General features: G+C 38.4%; 1 protein-coding gene across 3 annotated transcripts in view; it reads left to right on the plus strand.

The window, feature by feature from the left end:
• ADRA1A (adrenoceptor alpha 1A) overlaps positions 1-19687 on the plus strand; it is a 136066-nt gene extending 116379 nt beyond the window's left edge. For 2 of the 3 annotated variants that reach the window (XM_074195194.1, XM_074195195.1), the window contains exon 3: positions 5078-6294. In XM_074195194.1, the coding sequence (XP_074051295.1) occupies positions 5078-5592 (515 nt within the window). In that variant the 3' untranslated portion in view covers positions 5593-6294. Of the gene's footprint in view, positions 1-5077; positions 6295-11318 lie in introns of those variants that run through there. The other variant, XM_074195198.1, reaches the window with a different exon arrangement.
• The last annotated feature ends 3179 nt before the right edge of the window (positions 19688-22866 follow it).

Below are 22866 nucleotides of genomic sequence, written 5' to 3' on the forward strand. Positions count from 1 at the left end.
TGAAGTCACAAAAAAATTCAGGCCAGAATTTGGGATTTGGAGTGTTAGAATGATGTTCCAGAAATCAATGCTGATTTTTGTACATGAATAAATGTAAGGTTTTTGTACATGACTAAATGAATAAATGTATTGTTGTACATTAAAAAAAAATAAATAAATAAGACGTTCCCTGAAAATAGTCTCTAATGTGTCTTTTGGAGCAAAAATTAATACAAGACTTGGTCTTATTTTCAGGGTAACATGGTAGTAAACATAGAATGTGAGATTCAACCCAGCTATTCCTGACTCCAATTCCAATGCTTTTATTCCTTAATAATCTTATTCCGCAATAAGCTTGTGTCCACAAATGCCAGAATTAATCACATGTTGTGTTTTTGTTTCATTCTGAGGTTACCAAATATTCCATAAAATAGCTAAGACATATGAAGAAGGATACTATATATCCAGAGAATGAATTTATAAATAAAAATATGAATAGAATAATTCTATTGTGGGGCGGGGGGTTATGTGTGTCTGTGTGTGTGATGGTAACCCTCTCTATGATGGGGGATAGATGAAAAAAGAAACCTATATTATAATTTTTATATATTTGAAAGGAGTAGCAAGTATATAATGTGTTTGCAGTTCCATATGTAGCCATCATTTTTGTTATCCATGTTATGGAAATGCTTGTTTTATTATAAAATAAAAAATAAAGCTGGGTCGACAGTACAATATAATGACAAGAGCATAGGACAAGAACTATACACCTGAATTACTTTCCTATTCTGCCACTAGCTCTGATTATATTCAACATGACAAATAAATTTTCTTTTCTGGATCTCCACTAAAATCTAAAAAGGGGAAGGGATTTGCTCTGTTCAGTCTCAATCTGGAATATAGCAAAAATAGCAACCCCAGGACTCTATTCATTCTGCCACCTCCTGGATCAGTATTAAGGTCAGTTCTAGTGTCACATCTTGGAAAGACATTGCCTCTTTTTGTATGCCAAGTTCCTAGTACACAGTTGGTACTTAATATATTGATTAAACAAAATGATTGATAGATCTACTGCTAAGTGTACAGAGAACACCCCATCAGCTGGAGGGTCTCTAACTACTTCAATCCATATAAGAACTAGTTGAAGGAATTGGAGGTGTTTAGCCTGGAGAAGAGCAGTGGGGATCATCTTCAATAACTGGTCTTTGAAACACTGATCCTACTAATGGTTGGCCACAGAGGGTAGAACTAGAAGGCACAGAAAGAAGGGGATAAGAGGCCCATTTAGGTTGGCTACCGGGAGGAACTTTCTAACAATTAAAGCTTGTCTTAAAGTGGAAAGAGCTGCTTCCACAGGTGATGGGTTTGCCCTCATTAAAGATCTTCAACTGAAGACTGGTTGAACCTCATATCAAGGACAGTGACTTTCCCATCTTTATTTTCCTCAGTTTTATTTATAGCTCCTCTGTAACCACATCGGAGACTAGTATTTGAGCCCAAGTGTGGTAGAGGCACTGTCCTTAATAGTGACATGAATTTATATCTGCAACCTTCCAATTGTTAATATTAGGTGAAGCATGAAAGAGTCCATTGCACTGTTGGATGCCAAAATCTTTTCCTGCAAATGGCACCCATTGTGACTCTGTGGGTAAACAGAGCAATAATCATCTCTCCTTCACATGGACATCACTTCAATCCTTGTAATAAGTTGAGTGGTAAGATGTTAGAACCATATCTTCACCCCTGTTCTCCCCCTCCACACACATGAAATTAGAGAAACATCCACATTCATATTCCGAGTGGCATTAATGAATCTTGACTTCAGTGTATTGCCAGTGTAATCATGGGAAAATCATTTCACTTCTTGAGACCTGTTTCCTCATCCATAAAATATGCCAGAAGCCCTCTGAGGACCCTTCCAGCTCTAAATCTATGACCTCTACTTTTCCTAACACATAACTGAGAAAGGTTGATAAAAAGAATTTTGCTATAGTGGAAAGAGGTTAGGATAGAGAGAAATTTGAAGTCTAGAACATTGTTGGGTAGAGGGGATGGGGATCCATATGAAAGACTTGCAACCAGAAGAAAACTGAAGTCTTGGGCAGAAAGGAGATGAGGAGGAAAGAAGAGTGTAAGTAAAAGGAAAGGGGAAATAATGAAATAAAGAAAAGGAAATCTGAAGTTTTGTATCTCAAGCATAAAATATGAAATAGCTTCATTGCTATTATCAACCCACTCATTCTTGCTTTCTGACACTTAACCTCAAATAATGACCAATTTAAGAATGTAGCCACTTGATAGAATTATGACTAATTTCAGACAACTTTATAACCACTCATTAGTATTTAGTCTCAGAATTCAGAAATTTTCTCTCCTAAAAACTTCCAAAAAAGGAAAATTGATCCTGCATATAATTCCTTGAGAAGAGACTCACAGACAAGGTAGTTCTGGCATGCCCAGATCTCCCTGGCAGTCATTAGCACACTCTCTGGCTTTGCAAAATACAGACCATCTTGTTACTGATGCTGCTTGTTGGTATAACTGGCTTAGTGGGAGGAGGGAATGTTGGGCTATACAGCTCTTTTGGGGCTGTATTAAACTTCCCTCTGCAGCAAGTCAGACAAGATTGTCTTTGGCCTTTCCTTTCCCTCAATTTGATTAAAGCCATCTTTACAATGTAACTCACTTCCCCAACTACCTCATTCCTTCCCCACTCCTCTACCTTATTCTTTGATTGATTCACTGAGAAGGAATGCTCAAGAGAGGATTTCATATTCTCTTGAGAATACTAATGCAGGAAAATCTGGAAACCATTTGGAGGGCTGATGGGGGAAGTGAGGGAGCTTAACTTTCATACTGACTTCACCAACTTCCTCTAAGTCCCTATGAAAATTCTGTCTTCTACAGAAAGTCTCTCCCAATCCCTCTTTTTAAAAAAAAATTACTTGTTTAAGGCAACGGGATTAAGTAACTTGCTCAAGGTCACATAGCTAAACAATTATTAAGTGTCTGAGGTCATATTTGAACTCAGGTCCTCCTGATTCCAGGTCCAGTACTGTATCTACTGCACCACCTAGCTGCCCCCCTCTTCCAATCCTTCTTAACCCTAGTATCTGCTCTTTTAATATTTCTTATATGTCCCATTTATAGTTTCTATAAACATATTTGCTTACTTGTTACCTCCATTAGAGTCCCTTGAAGACAAGGACTGAACACATAGTAGTGGCTTAATGGTTGGTTGTTGTCATTCATTCTCAAAAAGGACCACAATGGCATCATTTTGCTTAATAAATGTTTCTTGAAAGATTGATTCACCCAAATGACAAGGACCTATTAAGTAATAACTTCCTGGCTGCTCATTGCCCATCCTGAGATGTGTATTTGAATCCACTAGATGGTGGGATATATGACTCGATATCTGCTCCTTTCACAAGTCCCTCGGATTTACAACTGGAAGAGACAATAGTGACCAACCTTCATGTTACAGGGGAGGCAAATGAATCCTGGAGTGGCTAAGCGACTTACCCCAAATTCTTTAATCCTGGGAGCTAGAAGGGACCTTAGAGATTGCCTAGAATTTTGTATGTCTTTAGAATACCATTATAAAGATAATGAAAAGATTATAAAGATTATCAAATTAAATATGATTTATTATTGAAAAGATATGTTACTAATTTAATAGATGAGGAAACTGAAGCTGAGAGAAGTTCCTTCTATTGCACAACTGGTGATGTTGAAGATAAAATTCTAACCCAGGTCATTCTAGGCTCCAGGACTGGTGCTTGATACCTTGCAGTCACTAAGGAAAGGATATTAACTATCAAAAGAGCTGTCCATGTGGTAAGCCTCAGGAGTAGACAAAAGAGAAACTCATTACTGGAACTGGCTTTTCTAGAAAAAGATAATATTTGAATTGCGCCTTGAGGGATGGTTATTGATTGACTGACTTGAATAGATTGAGAGCGGGGAGAACTAAATAAATATTTATTTAAAATCTCTCCTGTACCAGGCATGATGCTAAGCACTAGGGATACAAAGAAAGGTCAAAAGAACACTCAAGCAACAAACCAAAAAAAAAAAAAAGGCAAAATATTAACAGATTGGAAAAACTAGAATTAAGAGAGATTCCAAAAGACTTCCTGTAGAAATGCGATTTTGGCTAGAACTTAAGGGAAAGGCAGAAGGCAGAAATGAAGAGCAAAAACATTCCAGGTCCGAGAGATTGCCAGAGAAAACGCCCAGAGGTGAAGATGGAATGTCGTCTTCCTAAAACAGCAAGGAGACCAGATCAAAGAATACTTGGTGTTAGGTAAAAACAGATTTTAATGGTAGGAGGAGGGAGGGACCTGTGTTCTGAAGAAACTTGAACATCAAACAGATGCATTTTATACTTGATCCTGGATGTGATAGGGAGAGCAATTGGAGTTTGCCAATGATTGGGAATAAAGCAAAGGCCTAGTTATAAAAATAAACATAGCATATTCAGGAGACAGGTGAGTTAGACCAGTCTGGCTGCAGCCAAGGTTGGATTCTAAGATCTCTTGATTTGTTTAATGTGTTTTTCCCCCAAAGAATACAAATATATGACAAACCATTTGCAAACTAAAAGAAGAAATGCCATTCATCAATCACTTTACCCTTAACAGAACACTTTACTAACAGTTCTCACCTGCATTTTGCAACAAGTGGGTACTGAAAAAAAAATTCTTCCCACTTTCCAGATGAGGAAACTGATACTCAAAGAACTTTAATGACTTTTCAAAAATTGCATTTGTCATATTTTTTCTAAAAAGAGGTCAAATTTCTGTCATGTTTCAAGGGCTCATAATAGCCCAGTTCGAAAGGTAAAACAAGTTTTAGTCCAATCTTAAAAATGAAGTGATTGAGACTCAGAGACCTGGACTAACATTCCCAGGGTCACATAGCATTCTAGCAATGGGGATAGGATTTCCAGTCAGCTTCCCAGTTCTTTTTTAATCCCAAGAGTTGTGTTAGTGTCCCTGGCCCATACTTTGGTAGCCTTGGGCATCTCACTTGACTCTGCTATGCTTCACCCCAGGCAAATAATATATGTGAATATATTTCTGTTTTATTCTAGGGTCTTTCTTCCCTGAATCTAAACCCTCGGATACTGTTTTTAAAATAGCCTTTTGGCTCGGATACCTAAACAGCTGCATCAACCCCATCATCTATCCTTGTTCCAGTCAAGAGTTTAAAAAGGCATTTCAGAATGTTCTGAGAGTCCAGTGTCTCCGAAGAAAACAGTGCACACAACATGCCATTGGATACACCCTCAACCCTCCCAGCCACGCCATAGAGGAGCACAAGGACTTGGTGCGTATCCCGGTGGGATCGGGGGAGACCTTCTATAAGATCTCCAAGTCAGAGGGGGTCTGTGAGTGGAAATTTTTCTCCTCCACCTCCAGTGGGTCCACTAAAAATGCTATAGCCCATGACCAGTCCACCTGTACTTCAGCCAGGGTGAGAAGTAAACGCTTTCTGAGGGTCTGCTGCTGCGTGGGGTCCTCAGGTCCAGCCATCCAAGAGAACCGCCAACTACCCACCATTAAGATTCACACCATCTCCCTCAGTGAGAATGGGGAAGAGGTCTAATGGGCTGCAGTGGTCCCAAAGGAAAGGGAATATCAATAGGTCATTTATCATTCCATCCCCCCATTCATCAAGTTGGATAGTTGCTCTTCTTGGAATAAAGGCGATGACTTTCTATCTAGGGTGGGGTGGGGAGGAAAAGAGAGAGAGAGAGAGAGAGAGAGAGAGAGAGAGAGAGAGAGAGAGAGATGAGAGATCATCTCATAGACGAGTGACCTAGAATGATGGTATTCATTATTTCCTTGCTGGGAACACTCTTTCTCTCTGAGCCTTCCTTTTTGTCTTTGGTCATTCCAATGAAAAATATCATGGGAAACAAAATTTCCTACACAATCCAAAAGACTATAAATATATGATTATGATTTCATCGGGAATATTTTCAGCACACACTCTAAGTTTGGAGTTATTTCTTGATGGCGTGAGGAGATTTTTTTTTCCAGGCTGAATTTACTGATGGTCTCAGTCACTATTTTAGTGAATTAGAACAGGAGAGGGTAAGGGAGAGGATTCAAAATGGAGTTCAATATTCCTAAGTATATTGCCTTCCCCCAAGAGAACATTCTTCAACCTGGCCACTGTGGATTCTTCCTAAATCTCTGTGGTGGGAATTATGAGAGTGAGGTTTACTTTTCTCTGAATTCTTGCTTTGATGCCAACGCTCAATTCCCAGAGACTAGCAGGAGATGACATTCATTGAGTTGTTGATTTGGGGAAGGGGAAATTCTTTTGGGGGGGGTAGGGGAAGGGAGAGGGGTATTGAAAGTGCCAATAGGATGACTGAAATCCTTTTCTGATAAAGTTCAATCATTCATCTTATATTTATCAATTGCCTTCTATGTGTTGGATATTAGGCATGTAAGAAAGAAAATAGAGCAGGTCCTGCTCTCAAGGAGATCATAGTCTAATAAAGGGGTATACTATGCACACAGATAATTAAGATGCAAGTTAAAAGTTCTGGTTCCAAAGGAGAGGTGCAAATGCAATGCTCTAAAATTGGAGGAGAGAGAAGCGACATTTAGCCAAAAGATTTCATTCTAATCAATAAGCGTGTTTTAAACACAGATTATATCCCAGGCACTCTACTCAACTCTGGTTGCTATGAAGACAAAAGTGAAACCATTTCATACTCAAATGAAGATCAGACTTTGATCAAATCAATCACAAAAAAAGAAGCTAAAACTCATGTACAAAGACAAAAATAAGATTATGCCCCAGCATCAGAGGTTTAAAGTCTACTGGGCAGTCAGGATGAGAATTTGGTTATGATTCTGCCCCCATGTTACTCCTTTGCAAGTCGAATTCTGCATCAGACATTTACAAACTATGTGACCCTGAGTTTCAACTTTCTCCTCTGTAAAATGGGGTGGGGGAGAAACCCTTGCTTCAGCAGTTTCTTCTGAGGTCCTAAAGAGAAGATATATGCAATATAAATTGCTTTGCAAATCTTAAAAGCACTGTGTCCAAGTCAATGACTATACTTACTTACCTTTTTATAAGCTCTATCCCTCAGTAGAATAGGAACCATTTTAAAGTGGGAAAGGTTTCATTCTGAGTTTTGTATCCGCAGCACCTAGGACAGCACCTAGCCCTTAGGGATAATGGAGAGTAGACCTGATTGCATGATATATGGAAATTCCAGTGTGGAAAGTCCCTCTCTTAATGAAGGTCAGCACCTTATCTTCAGTTTCCTTTGAGAACTGCCCAAATTCCTGAAATGTTTCATGTCCAGGGGCACACCTGCAGTAGGTATTTGAGATGAGACTTAAAGGCCAGGTCTTTCTATATCTACAACCCAATCACAGAGTCATCCAATCAATGTGTGTCAGAAGCAGGACTTCTACTCAGGTTCCCTGGTCTTAATTAAGCATGGCTCTCTATCTCTTCATTAATATCTGTTGTATTTGTTGAATTTAAATTTGTTTTAACTATTAAACCAGTTAAATCATCTTGAGGAGATGATCAAAAAATTACAGCAATCATTTGCATTTGTAAGGGAAAAGAGAAAATGAGAAACTCAGCAGCTTGTTGCACCTGAAGGTTGAGGTTGCCAGATAACTCCCCAGACTCTTCAGTTTGGCCAGGGGCAGGAAGACCCTCCTCAACAGTTCACTCATCATTTCAGCAACTCATTTATGAACCAATGGAGGGACGCTCATCCTTCCAGGAACATCAGGACTTCAATATTCATTACTTGCTGTAGCATGATACACCAGGCTCAGACTCTTCAATTGACCTGTGGTTTGTGGGCTGAAGCCAAATCCAAATCAAACTTATCTTTTCATTGATGTCAATGCTTAGAAGATGGCTTCTAGGCCATTCCCATGGTACCTTTCTTCCCTTTGCTGAACACCTTTCCTTTAACACTTTCAGAGTGTTTAACAAGCAAAGGCATAACTAAGAATTTTGCTCAAATACATAAAATTATTGTCATGGACATGGGGAGGAATGGGTGAAAGTGCTTATCTAGGGTGCCATCTTTTAACTTCCCACCTTAACTGATTACTCTTGTTAGACACTCAACTTACTGGTTTCAGTCATCTTGAAGGATTGCAAGTTCACCAGTATTCTCTAAATCAAAGGTGCAACACCAACCACATGTAATTAAAATGTAATTGGGAAATATTAACAAAATAAAAATACAATAGAAAGAGATAATGTTAGTATGTGGTTTTTTAAGTCAATATGCAGCCCATAGGGATCCTTATCTATGGTTTAGTGGTCCCATTTGTATTTTTTTTTGATGTTCCTAGGACACATTTCTGATCACCTCCCCATAGTTAAGGTGCAAAGTTTATCTGGCCCTCAGAACAATGACAAGGTTCCCTTCCATTTTCCTTCTTGCAATCCTGGCAATGATCCTATAGTTTAAAGTCATCATCTCTCACATTGCAATGAAGAATACCCAATGGGGATCAATCAAGAGTTTTGTGGTCATTTTTGTAGAGTTGGAAAGGGTTGGGCGCTATTATACCATTTTTTTACTGAAAAGTGTTTACCAGCTTCTCTAGTGAAAGAGTTTTTCTGGATATCTCTTCACTGCTGTTGGTGTAATGAGCATTCCACCTTGTACTCAGACCAGGTTTTGACTGGTGGCTGGACATCATGCATTTTGGCTTTCACTAGAGACAGATCCTTTCCTCTTTATAGATTTCAGTCTCCTCTTCTATTAAAGATCTCATTCCTGGGCCTCTGAGGTCCCTTTGAATTCCAGATCTATGATTCAGGATAATGAGAATTCCTATCACGGCTAACAAGTCTTCCAGAAAAAGAAGAATTTAGAGTCAAAACTTAAAGGGTCCAAGGGCCAGCTAGGTGGTGCAGTGGATAAAGCACCGGCCCTGGAGTCAGGAGGACCTGAGTTCAAATGCAGCCTCAGACACTTCATAATTACCTAGCTGCATGGCCTTGGGCAAGCCACTAAACCCCATTTGCCTTGCAAAAACCTAAAAATAAAAAAATAAAAATAAAAACTTAAAGGGTCCAAAATGCTTCAGAAGGGGAAAATAAACTGGCTTTGTAGCAGAAGACAGTTTCAAAGTCCAACTACTCCATTTATGATCTGTGTGACCTTGGGCAAGTAATTTTACCTCTCCTTACCTCATTATCTTTATCTATAAAATGATGAGGTTGGACTCTGCCTTTAAAAATCCCTTACAGCTCTAATTTGATGATCCTATGGAAAGTTCTGTCATTCTTCACATAAAGTCTTCATGAATTTAACTGAATTGACTAGGACCGGTTTGATCTAAGCTGAAATGTCTAGACAAGACTCTCTTTTCTGGTTCCCCTGAAAAGATGATGTCCTTCGAGAGATCTCTAAGCACCTTGAAGTCAAGTATTTCTAACCGTTGATAAGAATAGCTAGCATCGGGGCGGCTAGGTGGTGCAGTGAATAGAGCACCAGTCCTGGAGTCAGGAGGACCTGGGTTCAAATCCAGCCTCAGACACTTAACAATTACCCAGCTGTGTGGCCCTGCGCAAGCCACTTAACCCTATTGCCTTGCAAAAACCTGAAAAAGAAAGAAAGAAAGAAAAGAGAAAGAATAACTAGCATTTATTTCATGCTTTAAGATTTGCAAAACACTTCATATGTTTATCTTGTTCATTCTCTCCACAAGCCTGTGATGCAGATGCTTTTATTATGTACATTTAAGATTAAGAGATTAAGAAACTGGAGCTGAGAATGGTTAAATTAGTCTAGAATCTTACAAGGAATGACTGGAGCAGAATTTGAATGCAAGCTATTCTGTTTCCAAATCCTCCTGTAACATGTTTTAAAAAATAGTTTGCAAATAAACAAAAACATGGGGGAGACTTAAACTTAATGTGTTAGGGAAATTTACTAACCAGAAAATTAGCTAGTCATCTGGCATCAACCACAATGACTATTTACAGTATCCAATATCCCTAAATATCTTAAACCTAACCCCTTCCTATTCTCTGGAACCTAGGAATTATACTCTGATATTTTTTCTCATTTTCCCAAAGCATGAAATGGGTCGTAAAATTATATGCAATTGTTCATTTAACATTTTGACAATATCATCTCAAATTGGCTTAGGAAAAAAAAAATAAAGTTTGACAACGTCAATGGACTTTTTATCCAATCAACCAAATCAATCCCTTCAATTCACAGCATGCTACACTATCAAAATTCTTATACATTGGCACCAAGCCCTAATGTTTTCTAGTTTAAACAAATAACAGCCACAGTTAAAGCCTATTCCTGTCTCATGTTTATTGCTTCTATATTTAGTTTTGGAGAATTTGTCCAGAATGATTGGGATTCGAAAGGTTTCTTGAATGTATTAAATTAGAACTTTTGAAGTGGCTCTACACCCCTGGAAGTCATGACAACTCATAGGATAATAGTCCTCAGAGGTCTAGGGAACATTTGGGCATGCAAAATATCAGTCTTACTTAGGCAAAGACATATCTGCCCTGGTGATAAGGAAGTATGAAGACCCTTGGGAAGTGCACATTTGACTTACTGTCAACACATCGACTTCCATAAGAACCTTTTGCTCATTTCCTTATCTATAGTACTACTGCTATCCAGTAACATTTGATGTATGTGAATACCCACTTAAAAAATTAAGCCTTTGGGTCAGCTAGGTCCCATGCATTTTTTACTTTTTCAGAGTCTTAAAATTATTCCCTAAATCTTTTTCTTTGTGTCCTTAGAGGTAGCTTCTAAGCAACCTGGATACTTGCAGCACCAGGTACTTCCTATTTCTGAGATTCTTTTTCAATTCCTACTTGTTTCTCTTGAACTTCCTTGCCTGGATGATGAGGAATTAGATGAGATTGTTTCAGTTGTCAGTGTTAAGCAGCAGTCCATTCCCTCTATATCAAGATTAATAGCATATAGCTATTTTGACCCACCAGTCTTGAGAACAAAGAGTCTCCATCTGAGCAGAGGAATATTTCACCAGCTGTTTATTACACTCAGTGATTTATTTATTATTTGGTGTCCAATCCCCATCACTCTTAATCAAAACTCTTCCGGTACTCTTCAATTGCTTCTGGAGCTAGTTCCACTTAAAATCTTTTCTCTTTATGAAAATGATGCTCTCTTGCCCACATTTCTTAATTGTCCTTGAAGGGAGTCCCACTGCAGACAGGATAAGATGTTATGACGAGCAAAATACACCTGTAGAGCAAGTAAGAAACAGGTGCTAGAGAAGACCTTGGTGCTCACTTACTGTAATCTCTTTTCATATCACTAGGACTTTTAACACTGAAAACACCTTCAAACAGCTCCAGCCGGAGCCATTGACGACTCCCTATACATCTGTTCCTTGCCCACAAACTTGGTCATGGAGTAAGGCTGATCTTAGCCTGTTTTGACTCCACCATCTTCATAAACAATGCTGGCCATGAGCCCTATGGCCCTCCAGAGTCTCTGCAAGATTGGTGAGTGGAGATCACAGTTTGCATTTTTGTTGATGGGGGTGGCAAGAGCCAGTGGCCACAGAAGGACCAGTAACTGAATTAAACTTCCCACAAAGAACATTCAAACCATCTGCAAATGCTCAGTTCACCTTTCTCCTCTTCATGTTTCCAGGAGCCTATTTGGTAAGAATGGCCATCATACACAACACAGGGAAGTTCTCCTACAATATCTCTACTACCGAAGCACGGATAACTGGTACTCCATACTAGTTTCTTCTGCCATCTTTGCAAAAATGGCTTTTTATTTTCCCCATACCTATCTCCATCTAATGGTATTTGTTCAAAGTGGAATATCTCTGTTATATTTTCTCTCCCTCTTAGATCTAGGACAAATGGTGAGATGAGTGAGAAAAACAAACACTATTCTCATCATAGCAAGATCAGTCATTCTGCTGTTCATCTTGGGTAGTGTTGTGTGTTGACAAGTAATGGGAATTGTCACAAGAATACACAAAGAGTGAGGAAAATCTAACAGTAATCAAAAAAAAAAAGTCCAGGATGAAATGTAAACCCTATCTGGTCAATGAAAGCATGAGTTCACAAATTGAGAGCCCAGTGGTCATCTAGGTTAAACTCATCATTTATAGTTAAGAAAACAGAGATCTTCAAAAGCAAAGTGATTTCACCCTGTATGGTCCAAGGTCATACATGGAGTAAGAGACAGAACCAGGATTTGAACCTATATACCATGGGAAAGGGGAAAGAATGCTAACTGGGAAGACAGAGTGACTAGGTTCCACCCTAAGCTAGGTCACTTACAATCTGTGCTGGGCAAATCCTTTGAAGTCCAGTTTCCACAATTATAAGGACATTGCACTGGAGGACCACTAAGATATCCTCAAGCTCTAAATCCGTGAATCTGTTATCCTAATTTAATATTAATGAGTCATTAAAATTTTACAAGTCAATTACAACAGAACAGCATGGGACATTTTAATGCAACACAATAGAATGAAGGGACTAGGCAAATTTGGGTCTGTCAGAGTAGCAAAAAAGGCAAAATATCCTGTTGCCCTGAACTCATTATTTCAAGGCTTTAGTCATTATTTTCATGTGCTTCTCAAATTCATATAGAGTCTTGACGGACTCAGAGGCAGGCTATCTAATTCATTTTTCCTCCTTTTACAAATGAAGAAACTGAAGCACTAAGCGACCTGAGCAAGAAGTCTAAGGTTGAGGGGCAATGGGAGCAGAGATTCACAGAAACACAGCATGTCAGAGCTTAGAAGGATTTCAGAGGTGGTACAATATAACCTCATTTTAGGAAGGACAGAACTCAGACCAAGAGAGGAAAAGACCCTGGCCCTCTGGCTAAAGACTGGGTCAGAAGTTTAATGGGTTGATACCTATTTATAGGTCAATCTCCTCTTACTTTCCTTACAGCAAGACAACCCATTTATTTTGAAGAAGTTCCCATTTCTCTCCTCCATTCCCCAGTATTACTACACGTCAGATTGGTCTATCAACCAATGTCTACCATTCAATGATTGAGACCTCTTTAAGCACTCTTCTTTATGGTCTTATGGAATCTTCTGTTCTGCCCTGCTCTCTCTTTTGCCCTATTTTCTCCTCTTTATTTCCTCCAATTATTGTATTTCGGGGTTTCATTATTTTGCTTTTTTTGTTTGTTCCTTGCAATCCTCAGTGCTAATTATATTAGCACAATCACCTTTACAACCAACCATTCCTTTATTCAATGAGGTTTTGGAGGATTTTTGGCAAAGCAATGGGGTTAGGTGATTTGCCTAAGATCACACAGCTAGGTAAGTTATTAGATCAGATGTGAACTCGGATCCTCCTGCCTCCAGGGCCAGTGTCCTTTCCCCTGTGCCACCTAGCTGCCCAATAAGTTTTCCTGCCTACTATGCACAAAGCTTTGTGATAAACACTGAGGATTGCAAGGAACAAACAAAAAAAGCAAAATAATGAAACCCTGAAACAATAATTGGAATACTATCTCTTCCATTAGGATGTAAGGTGCTTGAGAGTGGGGACCTCCTAGTTTTGGCCTTTCTTTATCAGTGCCTGGCCCAGAGTGTCTGATAAAATGTTTGTTGCTTGACTGGAACACTCTTGCCTCCACTATACTCACATTCTACTGGGTCACGGAAATAGATTGAGGAAGAAGGGTTAGGTCTGGGGAAGCTCCAGGGATACCCAAGATAAGCCTGGAAGGGAATTATTGATTCTGAGAGACTGAGATGAGGGGGGGAATTCACTCTAACCATGGGGAAATCCACAGAGGCAAGATGGGGGAATATCAAGTTCAAAAAACAGCCAGCACTCTGATTTTACCAGAAGATGAAGGAGAGAAGCAGAATATATGATAAAAATCAGGTTATAGTAGGTTTGGCATGTCAAACTAAGGAATTCGTAAGGATTCATTAGGAATTTAGACTACATATAAAGCAAAGGAGAGCCATGGAAGGTTTTTGAGCCAGAGAGTTTTGAGATCAATTATGTACATTAGGAAAATTATTTTAGACATCTTGAAAAGGATAAGGGAGTGGAGACACCAAAGAAAGATGGACATGACAATAAAAGTCCAAGAAAAAGATGAGGGCAACACTATGGTGATGGCATCAGAAGTGGAAGAGGAGAAATTGGAGATTGTGACTGATCAGACAGAGATATGTGAGCAGTGGTGATGAGGAATCAGAAAGAACCAAAATATTTCTTTCAATTATAATGTATTCATCTAAGTCTCAGAATCACTGAATTTGTAAGTTATAAAATATTTCAATGGCCACCAGGTCCAATCCATACCTGAAAAAAAGAATGCTGTAGAGAATGTATTGGCAGATAGCCATCCAGGTTTCCAGGGAGGGAGAACATACTACAGAAACACACACATGCACACACACACACACACACACACACACACACGAGTTTAAGGTCACTTTTAGTAATCTCTGATTTTCCTGAAGACACTAATTTCTTCTTCTCTGCAGCTGCTTCTCACTGAGGCCAAACAAAATAAGTTCCCTTCTGAAGTTTGATGTAACATACTTGAAGACAGTTGTCAAATCTTCTCTTGTCAATCTAACATCCCCACTTCTTTCCAGTGATCCTCATGTGGGTTGGTCTCTGAATCATTCATCATCTTGGTTTCCTTCCTATGGAGGGAATTGAATCAACACAAGCTAACCGAAAATAGTCTAATGGGCTAGATATTTCAAGACCTCAGTTTATCCTTAGTTTTTCTCCACTTGCATTCTAGATAATAAAGACATAAAGACAATCAGTTTAGAGAGAAAGGTGACCATAGAGACCATCAAGTGCAACTCATTTTATAGATAAGAAGAATGAGACACAGAGAGGTGATGACTTGCCCATGATCACACCCCTATTCTGTATCTGAGACAGGGTTTATAGGATCATAGATATAGAACTAGAAGGTCATTTAGAACCTCTTGAAGGTCACAGAGGCCATAAAACTAAGTCCTTCCTTTTATAGATGAGCTGTCTAAAACGCCAGGCGAATGACTTATCCAGGATCACACAACCAGATTAGCATCTGAGGCAAGATTTCAATTCAGTTCTTCCTGACTCCAGGTTCAGAGTTCTAGTCACTGAACACTCATCTCCAGAATTTTTATAAGCAATGGTTATAAATGAGGATTACCACATTCCAGGATTTAGCCCATCATGGTCTAGTGTGACTATGGACATTCTATCTAGGCTGTAATCTTACTCCAATCTAGTCTATAAGCTTCTTACCCCAACTCTTTCTATAAAGTCTGCTCCTAACTTTGAGTCTTAAACTTAATTTAAGCAAGGGATAAATTTTGAATATGGAGTTCATGTTCCATTATTTGAACATATTTTATCCATATCATCTTTTGAGTTTCTAGGAAGAAAGTTACTGGCTTGTTGTAGGATTTTGTTGGGCATGTTTTGTACAAGTGAAAAAGAAGAAAATACAACTCTTTCAGTGATCCTAGAAATAAGAGACCCAAAGGCTTTGAGAAAGTTCTTTTCCCCTCTCTAATCCTTGATTTCTTTATCTCTAAACTGAGGCAATTGTACTACAGGATCTATAAAATACCTTCAATTCTAAATCTTTGATGATGATGTCTGTCCTTCTTTCTCAAAGAAGAACATGACATCGGATGTCATGACAAGAACGTGACTTGAGTAAGGAGGGGCTGTGCTAAGTCACCAGCCTCACTTTATCCTCCAGAACCATCTGGGTCCAGTAGCCAGATATGATCAAGATGCCTAGAGATAGCTCTGGAGGCAAGACTATCAGTGTTAAGTGACTTGCCCAAAGACATACTCTAGTAAATTCTGACACCAGATTTGAACTCAGATCCTTCTGACTAGAGGACTGGTGTTCTACCCACTGCACCATCTAGCATTCAGTAATTAATGTTAATACTACTGAAGCATAGGCAATGAAATATGAATGTGCACCACTGTGAACGTAAGCTCCTCGTGAGGGATTGTTTCATTTTTGTAATTTTATCATCAGCACTCTGGTGGCTGGCATATGATAGCCACTTAAATGAACATTGATGAATTGATCGATTTGGGACCTGAATGAAAACAATTTTAAGAAAAACCAATCTATCCAGATTTGAACTTACAAACAGGAGATTTTAGGTAATTCTCCTAAAATCATGCTCTTCTATTATTTGTATTATTATAAAATTCTATTTTAACTTTCTATTATTATAACATCTCCACAAAAATCTTGTTAAAACACAAACTTTTGCTAATCATCAAAAGTCCTGTGTTGGTGTCCCCATAGAATCACTACTATAGTAACTATTCAGTGGGCTGTTCATCCAACTGGATGTTGTAACCCAGGCAACAGGCACATTTTATCCACTTTATTTTTCTATTGTAAAGAACTGCATATCATGAGAATATGAATTGCCTACTTCATGAAAGTAGTCTTCAGTTTTTATAAAAGGACAAATAATTTGCTCCACTCAGATTCCCTCTAGTTTGTCTCCTGTTAAACAAAATTATAATTTGGTACTTCGTGGTGAACCAAAGCATAAAGTGTCCATTTTAAGAGTAATTTGATTTCCCTAACCTCACCAGAAAAAAGGGAAGAGCTATTTTTCTTTTTGCTAGATCTGTAATGTCATTGATATCCTGAAAAGAAGGTGACTCTGTCAAAGTTGATTGACGTCCAAACTTCAACCATAGTTGGGTTTTCTGGGACACTATGAGGTGAAGTATAGGCAGTTCTTTCAAGAAAATGCCTATTATATAACATTATATACACTTTTTTGGTTCACAGATTCAGATATAGATGAGACATCAAAGATCATCCTGTCCATTTCCTTCATTTTGCAACTGAGGAATTGAAGCTCAGAAAGGTCAAATAACTTTCCCAAGGTCACCTTAGAATGAAGGCAACACACTTCTGCTATAATGGGGGGGGGATGACAGAAATCTCATTTAGTATTAATATCAAGAATCTATCCCCATGAAATCAGGTCCATTCATTTGTCAATATTGAGCAAAAAGGCTTCTGTGATATTATTATTCCTGAAAAACGAATCTATTTGATGTTATTGATTTACACCATTTCATTTCCTACCTCCAGGACTTTGCATTGTCTTTTGCATTGTCCATGCCTGAAATACCATCCTCCTTCACCTATGCTTCTTGGAACTAATTGTTCCCAACAAGGCTCATAGTCCTAGCACCTCTTCCACAAGTTTTCCAACTTCCTCAGATGTGCTAAACCTGTGAATACATTGAATTTATTTAATCTGCTTACTTCCTCTTTTCCCCAAGTATAATTGTAAACTCCTTGAGGACAGGGACTCTTTCACTTTTGCCTTTGTTGCCTCCAGATCCAGTACAGAACCTGATACATGGTAGATGCTCAATGGACTTAGTTATTGACTTTACCTGACTAAAGTCTGTATCCCCCATCATTCTAAGACAGTGGTTAAGTATCATTAAACTGAATTAAATTGGCATCTTAAGAGATTCAGTGTGGTAGAGTCAAAAGAGGGATTTCTTCACTTGGCTGATCACTAACTCTGTGACTTGAGACAATCCCCTGAACTTTGAGGAGCCTTCTGTTCCCTCAACTCTAAAATAGGGGGTTCAGCTAGATGTTCTCTGTGATCCCTTCCAGTCCTGGGTCTTTAGGCCATCTGATTTTCAAATGAAGGCTCTCTTTTCAAAATGAAACTTTGCTTTGGGTCCCATCCCATATCCATTGTCCTGATTTGACTTTTGGTCCATGTTTAAATAAAAGAATTCATGAGCACTTGCAAAAACAAACATATAAAAGCTAAGAACAGGTTTTAGGATCTAATTGTTCACATTCTTGGAGACCCAACAGTCTCTCTCTGTTGTGTTCTCATGGTTACACAACTTTCTTTCCCATCACCCAGATTCTAATTTTCTGACTACCATCCTCCTCAATACCCCTCTACCACAAACATCTCCAAAGAAAGAACAAAATTCATAGATACAGGAAATGTAACCACAGAAACGCCAATCCCTGCCAAAGGAAACTGTCACGACAAATGACTGCCTCTCAGCCCCAGGACTTGGCATAGTAAACTAGCCCTGTCACCAGTTCTTACCCTAAACACCCACATATCTTTCCCTTCTTTTCCCCTTTACTTTTTACTCAAGGCTGAACCTTAAAGGGCCAGTGGAGCCAAATCTGGGCTATGTCATTGGAAATCTTAGGTCTTGGAAGACTTTCTTCTTCAGTGATCATTACACAGAAAAAAAAGTAATTCAGGTTTTTTTCCTGATAACTCATCATGTAAATAAACAAAACTTTAACTCTGTGTGAGGTAACTAATGCTTAAACATAAGCAATTGCTTTGTGCTATGTTAACAAGTCACTATTGTACTCTACAATGCAGTGTTATTTAAAAACAGCAACAACCATAAGCGAGAAGAGCTTTCCAAAAGAGAGAAATGGGTGGGGTATTTTTAAATCTAGTTTTAAAATGTTAAGTATAGGTAATAATTCATTTCCTGGACTTCTCAAGAAGTTTGACTTTAAAAGTTGAATGATGTGATATCATGAGGATCTACCAAGCTGAGAAGGTTGTCTCATGAGGTGAAAGAGAAGACATACACCTGAATGGTACTTCCAAAATATAAAAATCAAATAAAACCCTAAATGAAAGGTTTTACTTGTGTCAGCTAACAACGGATAGGATTTGCTTACTTCTTCTAGCATGGCATATGGTCCATCCAATAAAAGTTCATTAATATGCCTCTAAAATGAAAGCTCTGGTTCAATAGCATGCCACAGTCCTCCTTGAAGCATGCATCTGAGCTCATTTCCCACTGGCTGCCTCTTTTCTGCTTGTTTCTAATAAAAATTGCCTAAGCTAAAAGCTCCATGTAGTAACCAGAATAGTTAGGTATTGGGTGGGGCTGCCCATCAGATAGAATGGATTCCCACATAACCCTTAACAAGAATGAGTTGAATGAGCCCCACCACCGCCATCACCCTCATTCCCTGTGAAATTTCCACCAATATACCGATCATACGTGATTCAACCTTACCTTCTTCTAGCTTAGGATATCCAATCCCTTCTGTACATGATGTCTTAAGTGGATGGTACCTTTTGATCTTTCCATTTTGTGAAATATATATTATATATGTATCTTTCCTAAATATTGTGGCAATGTGGGTTGTGTTGTATATACTGTCACAGAATGAATACTCAAGTGCAAAATACGTCCGTTCATGAGTTTGACTTGCATCCTGCCTTGCAAAAATGTCTGTTTACTTGAATCAGCTGCAATGTTTTGCATTGACACCCAAGCTGAAATGGCTTCTAAAACATTTTACTTTTGTGGAATGGACTGAATATGTTTGAACTATGCTGTTTCAATGTTTCTGAATTTTCAACACACCATTTTTTATAAATCCATTTCTTTAATACATTGAAAAAATCATGCTGGTCATTTTTTCTTGAATTAAATGAATGTATATATTAATAAGCAGACAAATAAATTATTGGGGGGAAATATACTTTGTGGACCATGCAATTCATTCATGTTTTAAGGGACTTGTGCTTTTTTGGTTAAAATGATGTATTTCAAATTATAAGTATTTACACTCTTATAAATACAGACAACATATTTATGTCTTGAATATGGAAATGTGTCCTCTAATAAAATATTTTAAGTGACTTTCCTTAAATCGTATAATGCTTGAGTGAATCAAATGGTTGTCCTGAAAATTCAATCAACTCACACTTATTATTTCTGTACCAGACACAGTGAAACAAGAACTACTCTCAAGGGGCTCACATTTGACTGGTCCTGTTCAGAAACATACAATGGTGGCAAGGGAGAAGTCAGTCAGTTTATAGGCATTTAGTAAACACCTACTATGTGCCAGGTCATAACAAGATGGACTGAGAGCCCTGAGGAGAAAGTCAATGAACCAATTGTGTTGAGCAGTCAAAAGTCCAGTGGGGTCAAAGGCAGTCAGGGAGAAGATGTGATCAAAGAGGTTAGAAATGAAGATAGAGAGACTATATAAAAGCCTTACAATGTTTTCTGTGTTATTGATGTCACCAGATTGCCAGAAGCATCAATAACACAGAAAAAGTTATAGGGCCTTTATATAGTCTCTCTATCTTCATTTCTAGCCTCTTTGATCACATCCTCTCCCTGACTGCCTTTGACCAAACTGGTATCACCAAACAGGAGTCAGCAGTATCTGAAGCAATGGTAAACTCATACTTATAACCTGAATTTGAGAAGTTAACAACTATGAGTTCAATTTATATTTTACTCTTTATATAAACATCTCCTCTTCAGAAAAAAAATTTTTAATTCATGATTGATAAAATATGGATGTATTTTTCTGATCCAAGTACACAGACTCCTTGAAATCTGTCCATAAGTGATCTGTACACTCCAGGTTTAGGGCCCGTAGTCTGTTTACTTCAGAAGATCTGGTGGTGAGAGGAGTCACAAACTGAACTGATGCCAGCACCATGGATAGCATCAAAGAGGGAAATTCCTCTGATGTGAGACCTTGACTTGGTTGATCCTGGAACTGTCTGAGTAGTCAAGGAATCTTGTGCAGGTAAAGTTGCTTTTGTCTTCCATGGATAAAAACAATATTCTCATTCAAAAACATCACACGATTTCTGAGATGGAAGGGGACTTAATGATCATCTATTCAGATTCATGCCTGAAAGCGGTTGTCCATTCGAATATATCTATAAATTAATCATCCAGTCTTTGCTTGAAAACTTTCAGAGTAGGAGACCCTCTAATTCCCAAGGCAATCTTAAGACTGTACTTTAAGACAGTCCTACCTAAGTTATACTCTTTGCATCTTCTCCCCATTGCCCATGGTTTTACTAACCAAAAAGAATAAGTCTAAGCCTTGGCCCAAATGATAACTTCTCCACAGCTATCATTCCCTATTCTCCACCTTCCTAATCCTCTCACCTCTGGACAAAATATGCATCTCCCTGAGTGTGTTTACTTTTCTATAAAATGTAAAAGGTTGGACTAGTTAGACTTCAAAATCCCTTCCAGCTCTGAATTTATGACCTGATTACACCCAATCTATTCAATTGAGCTTCATGGATTATGAACTCAAAGTCCCTCACCATCCCAGTCACCAAACAGGAGTCACCAGTGTCTGTAGCAATGGTAAAGTCATGCTTTATAACCTGAATTTCAGAATAAAGTCTTCTGAATTTGAAGTTAAAAACTATGAGTTCAATTCATATCTTACTCTTTATCTAAACTTGAAGCAGTTACTTCAATACTGCAGGTTTCTGTAAAATGAAGGGTTGGTACCAGATGATCTCTGAGATCCCTTCACACTCAGAAGCTATCATTTCATTAATCATGCTTGATACAGGTCCTAACATAAAGAAGGTGCTTGATAAATAAGTTTTGCTTTGCCTTTCAATTGGTTTTTGCTGAGTAGTTTAATATCCTCAAAGAATCAAACTAAATAAGAAAATCTGAGACAGAACAGTTCAGTGGTTCTACTGCCTTTAAAATTTATTGTCATCTTCAGTCTCTAATCTGACTCAATAGTAATTCACACATTTGTATAATAAATTAAGAATTGCAAAACAATTTAAGTATATTATCTGTTTTGATCCTCACAGCCACCCTGGGAGAAAGGAGTTATTATTATTTCCTTGTTACAGATGAAGAAACTGAAGCTCAAAAAGATTAAAGAGTTTGTTCATTATTATAAGTATCTTAGGTAGGATTTGAACCCAAGCCTTCACAACTTCAAATCAACTACAGTACCTGGTAGCAACTACCAAGGAAAAGGGGGGACCCAGGTATCAAGTAGAAACCCTATGAGAGAAAAATCATTTTGGGATGGGTTCCATTGCCTAATGATGCTGGATAAATTCCAGAGTAATAAACTTTGTGTCTAATCTAAAAAAAAAAAAAGAAAGAAAGAAAGAAACCCTACGAGATACATACAATCTATAACTGTGGCTTAAAAAATACATTTCCATAGGGGTGGCTAGGTGGCGCAGTAGATGGAGCACCAGCCCTGGAGTCAGGAGGACCTGAGTTCAAATCCAGCCTCAGACACATAATAATTACCTAGTTGTGTGGCCTTGGGCAAGCCACTTAACCCCATTGCCTTGCAAAAACTAAAAAAAAAAATACATTTCCAAAAAATTCTTGAATATATGAACTTGGAATAGCAGATAAAATCTGATAAATAACATCTTCCCTCCATCCTATTTTACATGTAAAATGAGTATGACGGTATAATGAGAAAGCCACCAGGTAGTCAGAAGATCTGGATTCAAATGCTAGATCTTACTTACTCACTAACTACAAGACCAAACAAGTCTAAGTCTCAGTTTCCTCATATTTAGAACAGGGACTAAAATATTTGACGACCTAGTTGAGAAAGTTATTATAAAGAAAGTATATTCCAAACTTTCAGCTGGTATATGTGTGTGTGGAGATTCCAAAATTGTTCAATCTGTAAGAAAATCAGTGAGACAGAGCTCTGAGCCAATGGCACATGATTTAAAGGGTCCATGGCCCTCTCTAATGAAGTGGATCTCAGATCCTCTCCATCATCTGAGATGCCCCTTTCCTCTAGCGTCTTGGTTTTATAATGCTTGAGACTCATACAATACAGGTGAAACAAAATAGAAAAGCAGAATCTGATCAATTGATACATCTTGCCCTTTTCCCTCCTGGAGGGCCTTCACAAATTATAGAATCCCATTCGTTGGCAAATGGATAAGGAGCAGGACTTGACTTATCTTGATCTTTCAGGAGATCCTGATGAATGCGTGGGCTAGTAGAAAGGCAGGCCACAGACTGGCAACCAGGGTCTCCTGCTGGTGAAGT

The sequence above is a fragment of the Macrotis lagotis genome, chromosome 1, assembly GCF_037893015.1.
Source record: "Macrotis lagotis isolate mMagLag1 chromosome 1, bilby.v1.9.chrom.fasta, whole genome shotgun sequence".
Lineage (NCBI taxonomy): Eukaryota > Metazoa > Chordata > Mammalia > Peramelemorphia > Peramelidae > Macrotis > Macrotis lagotis.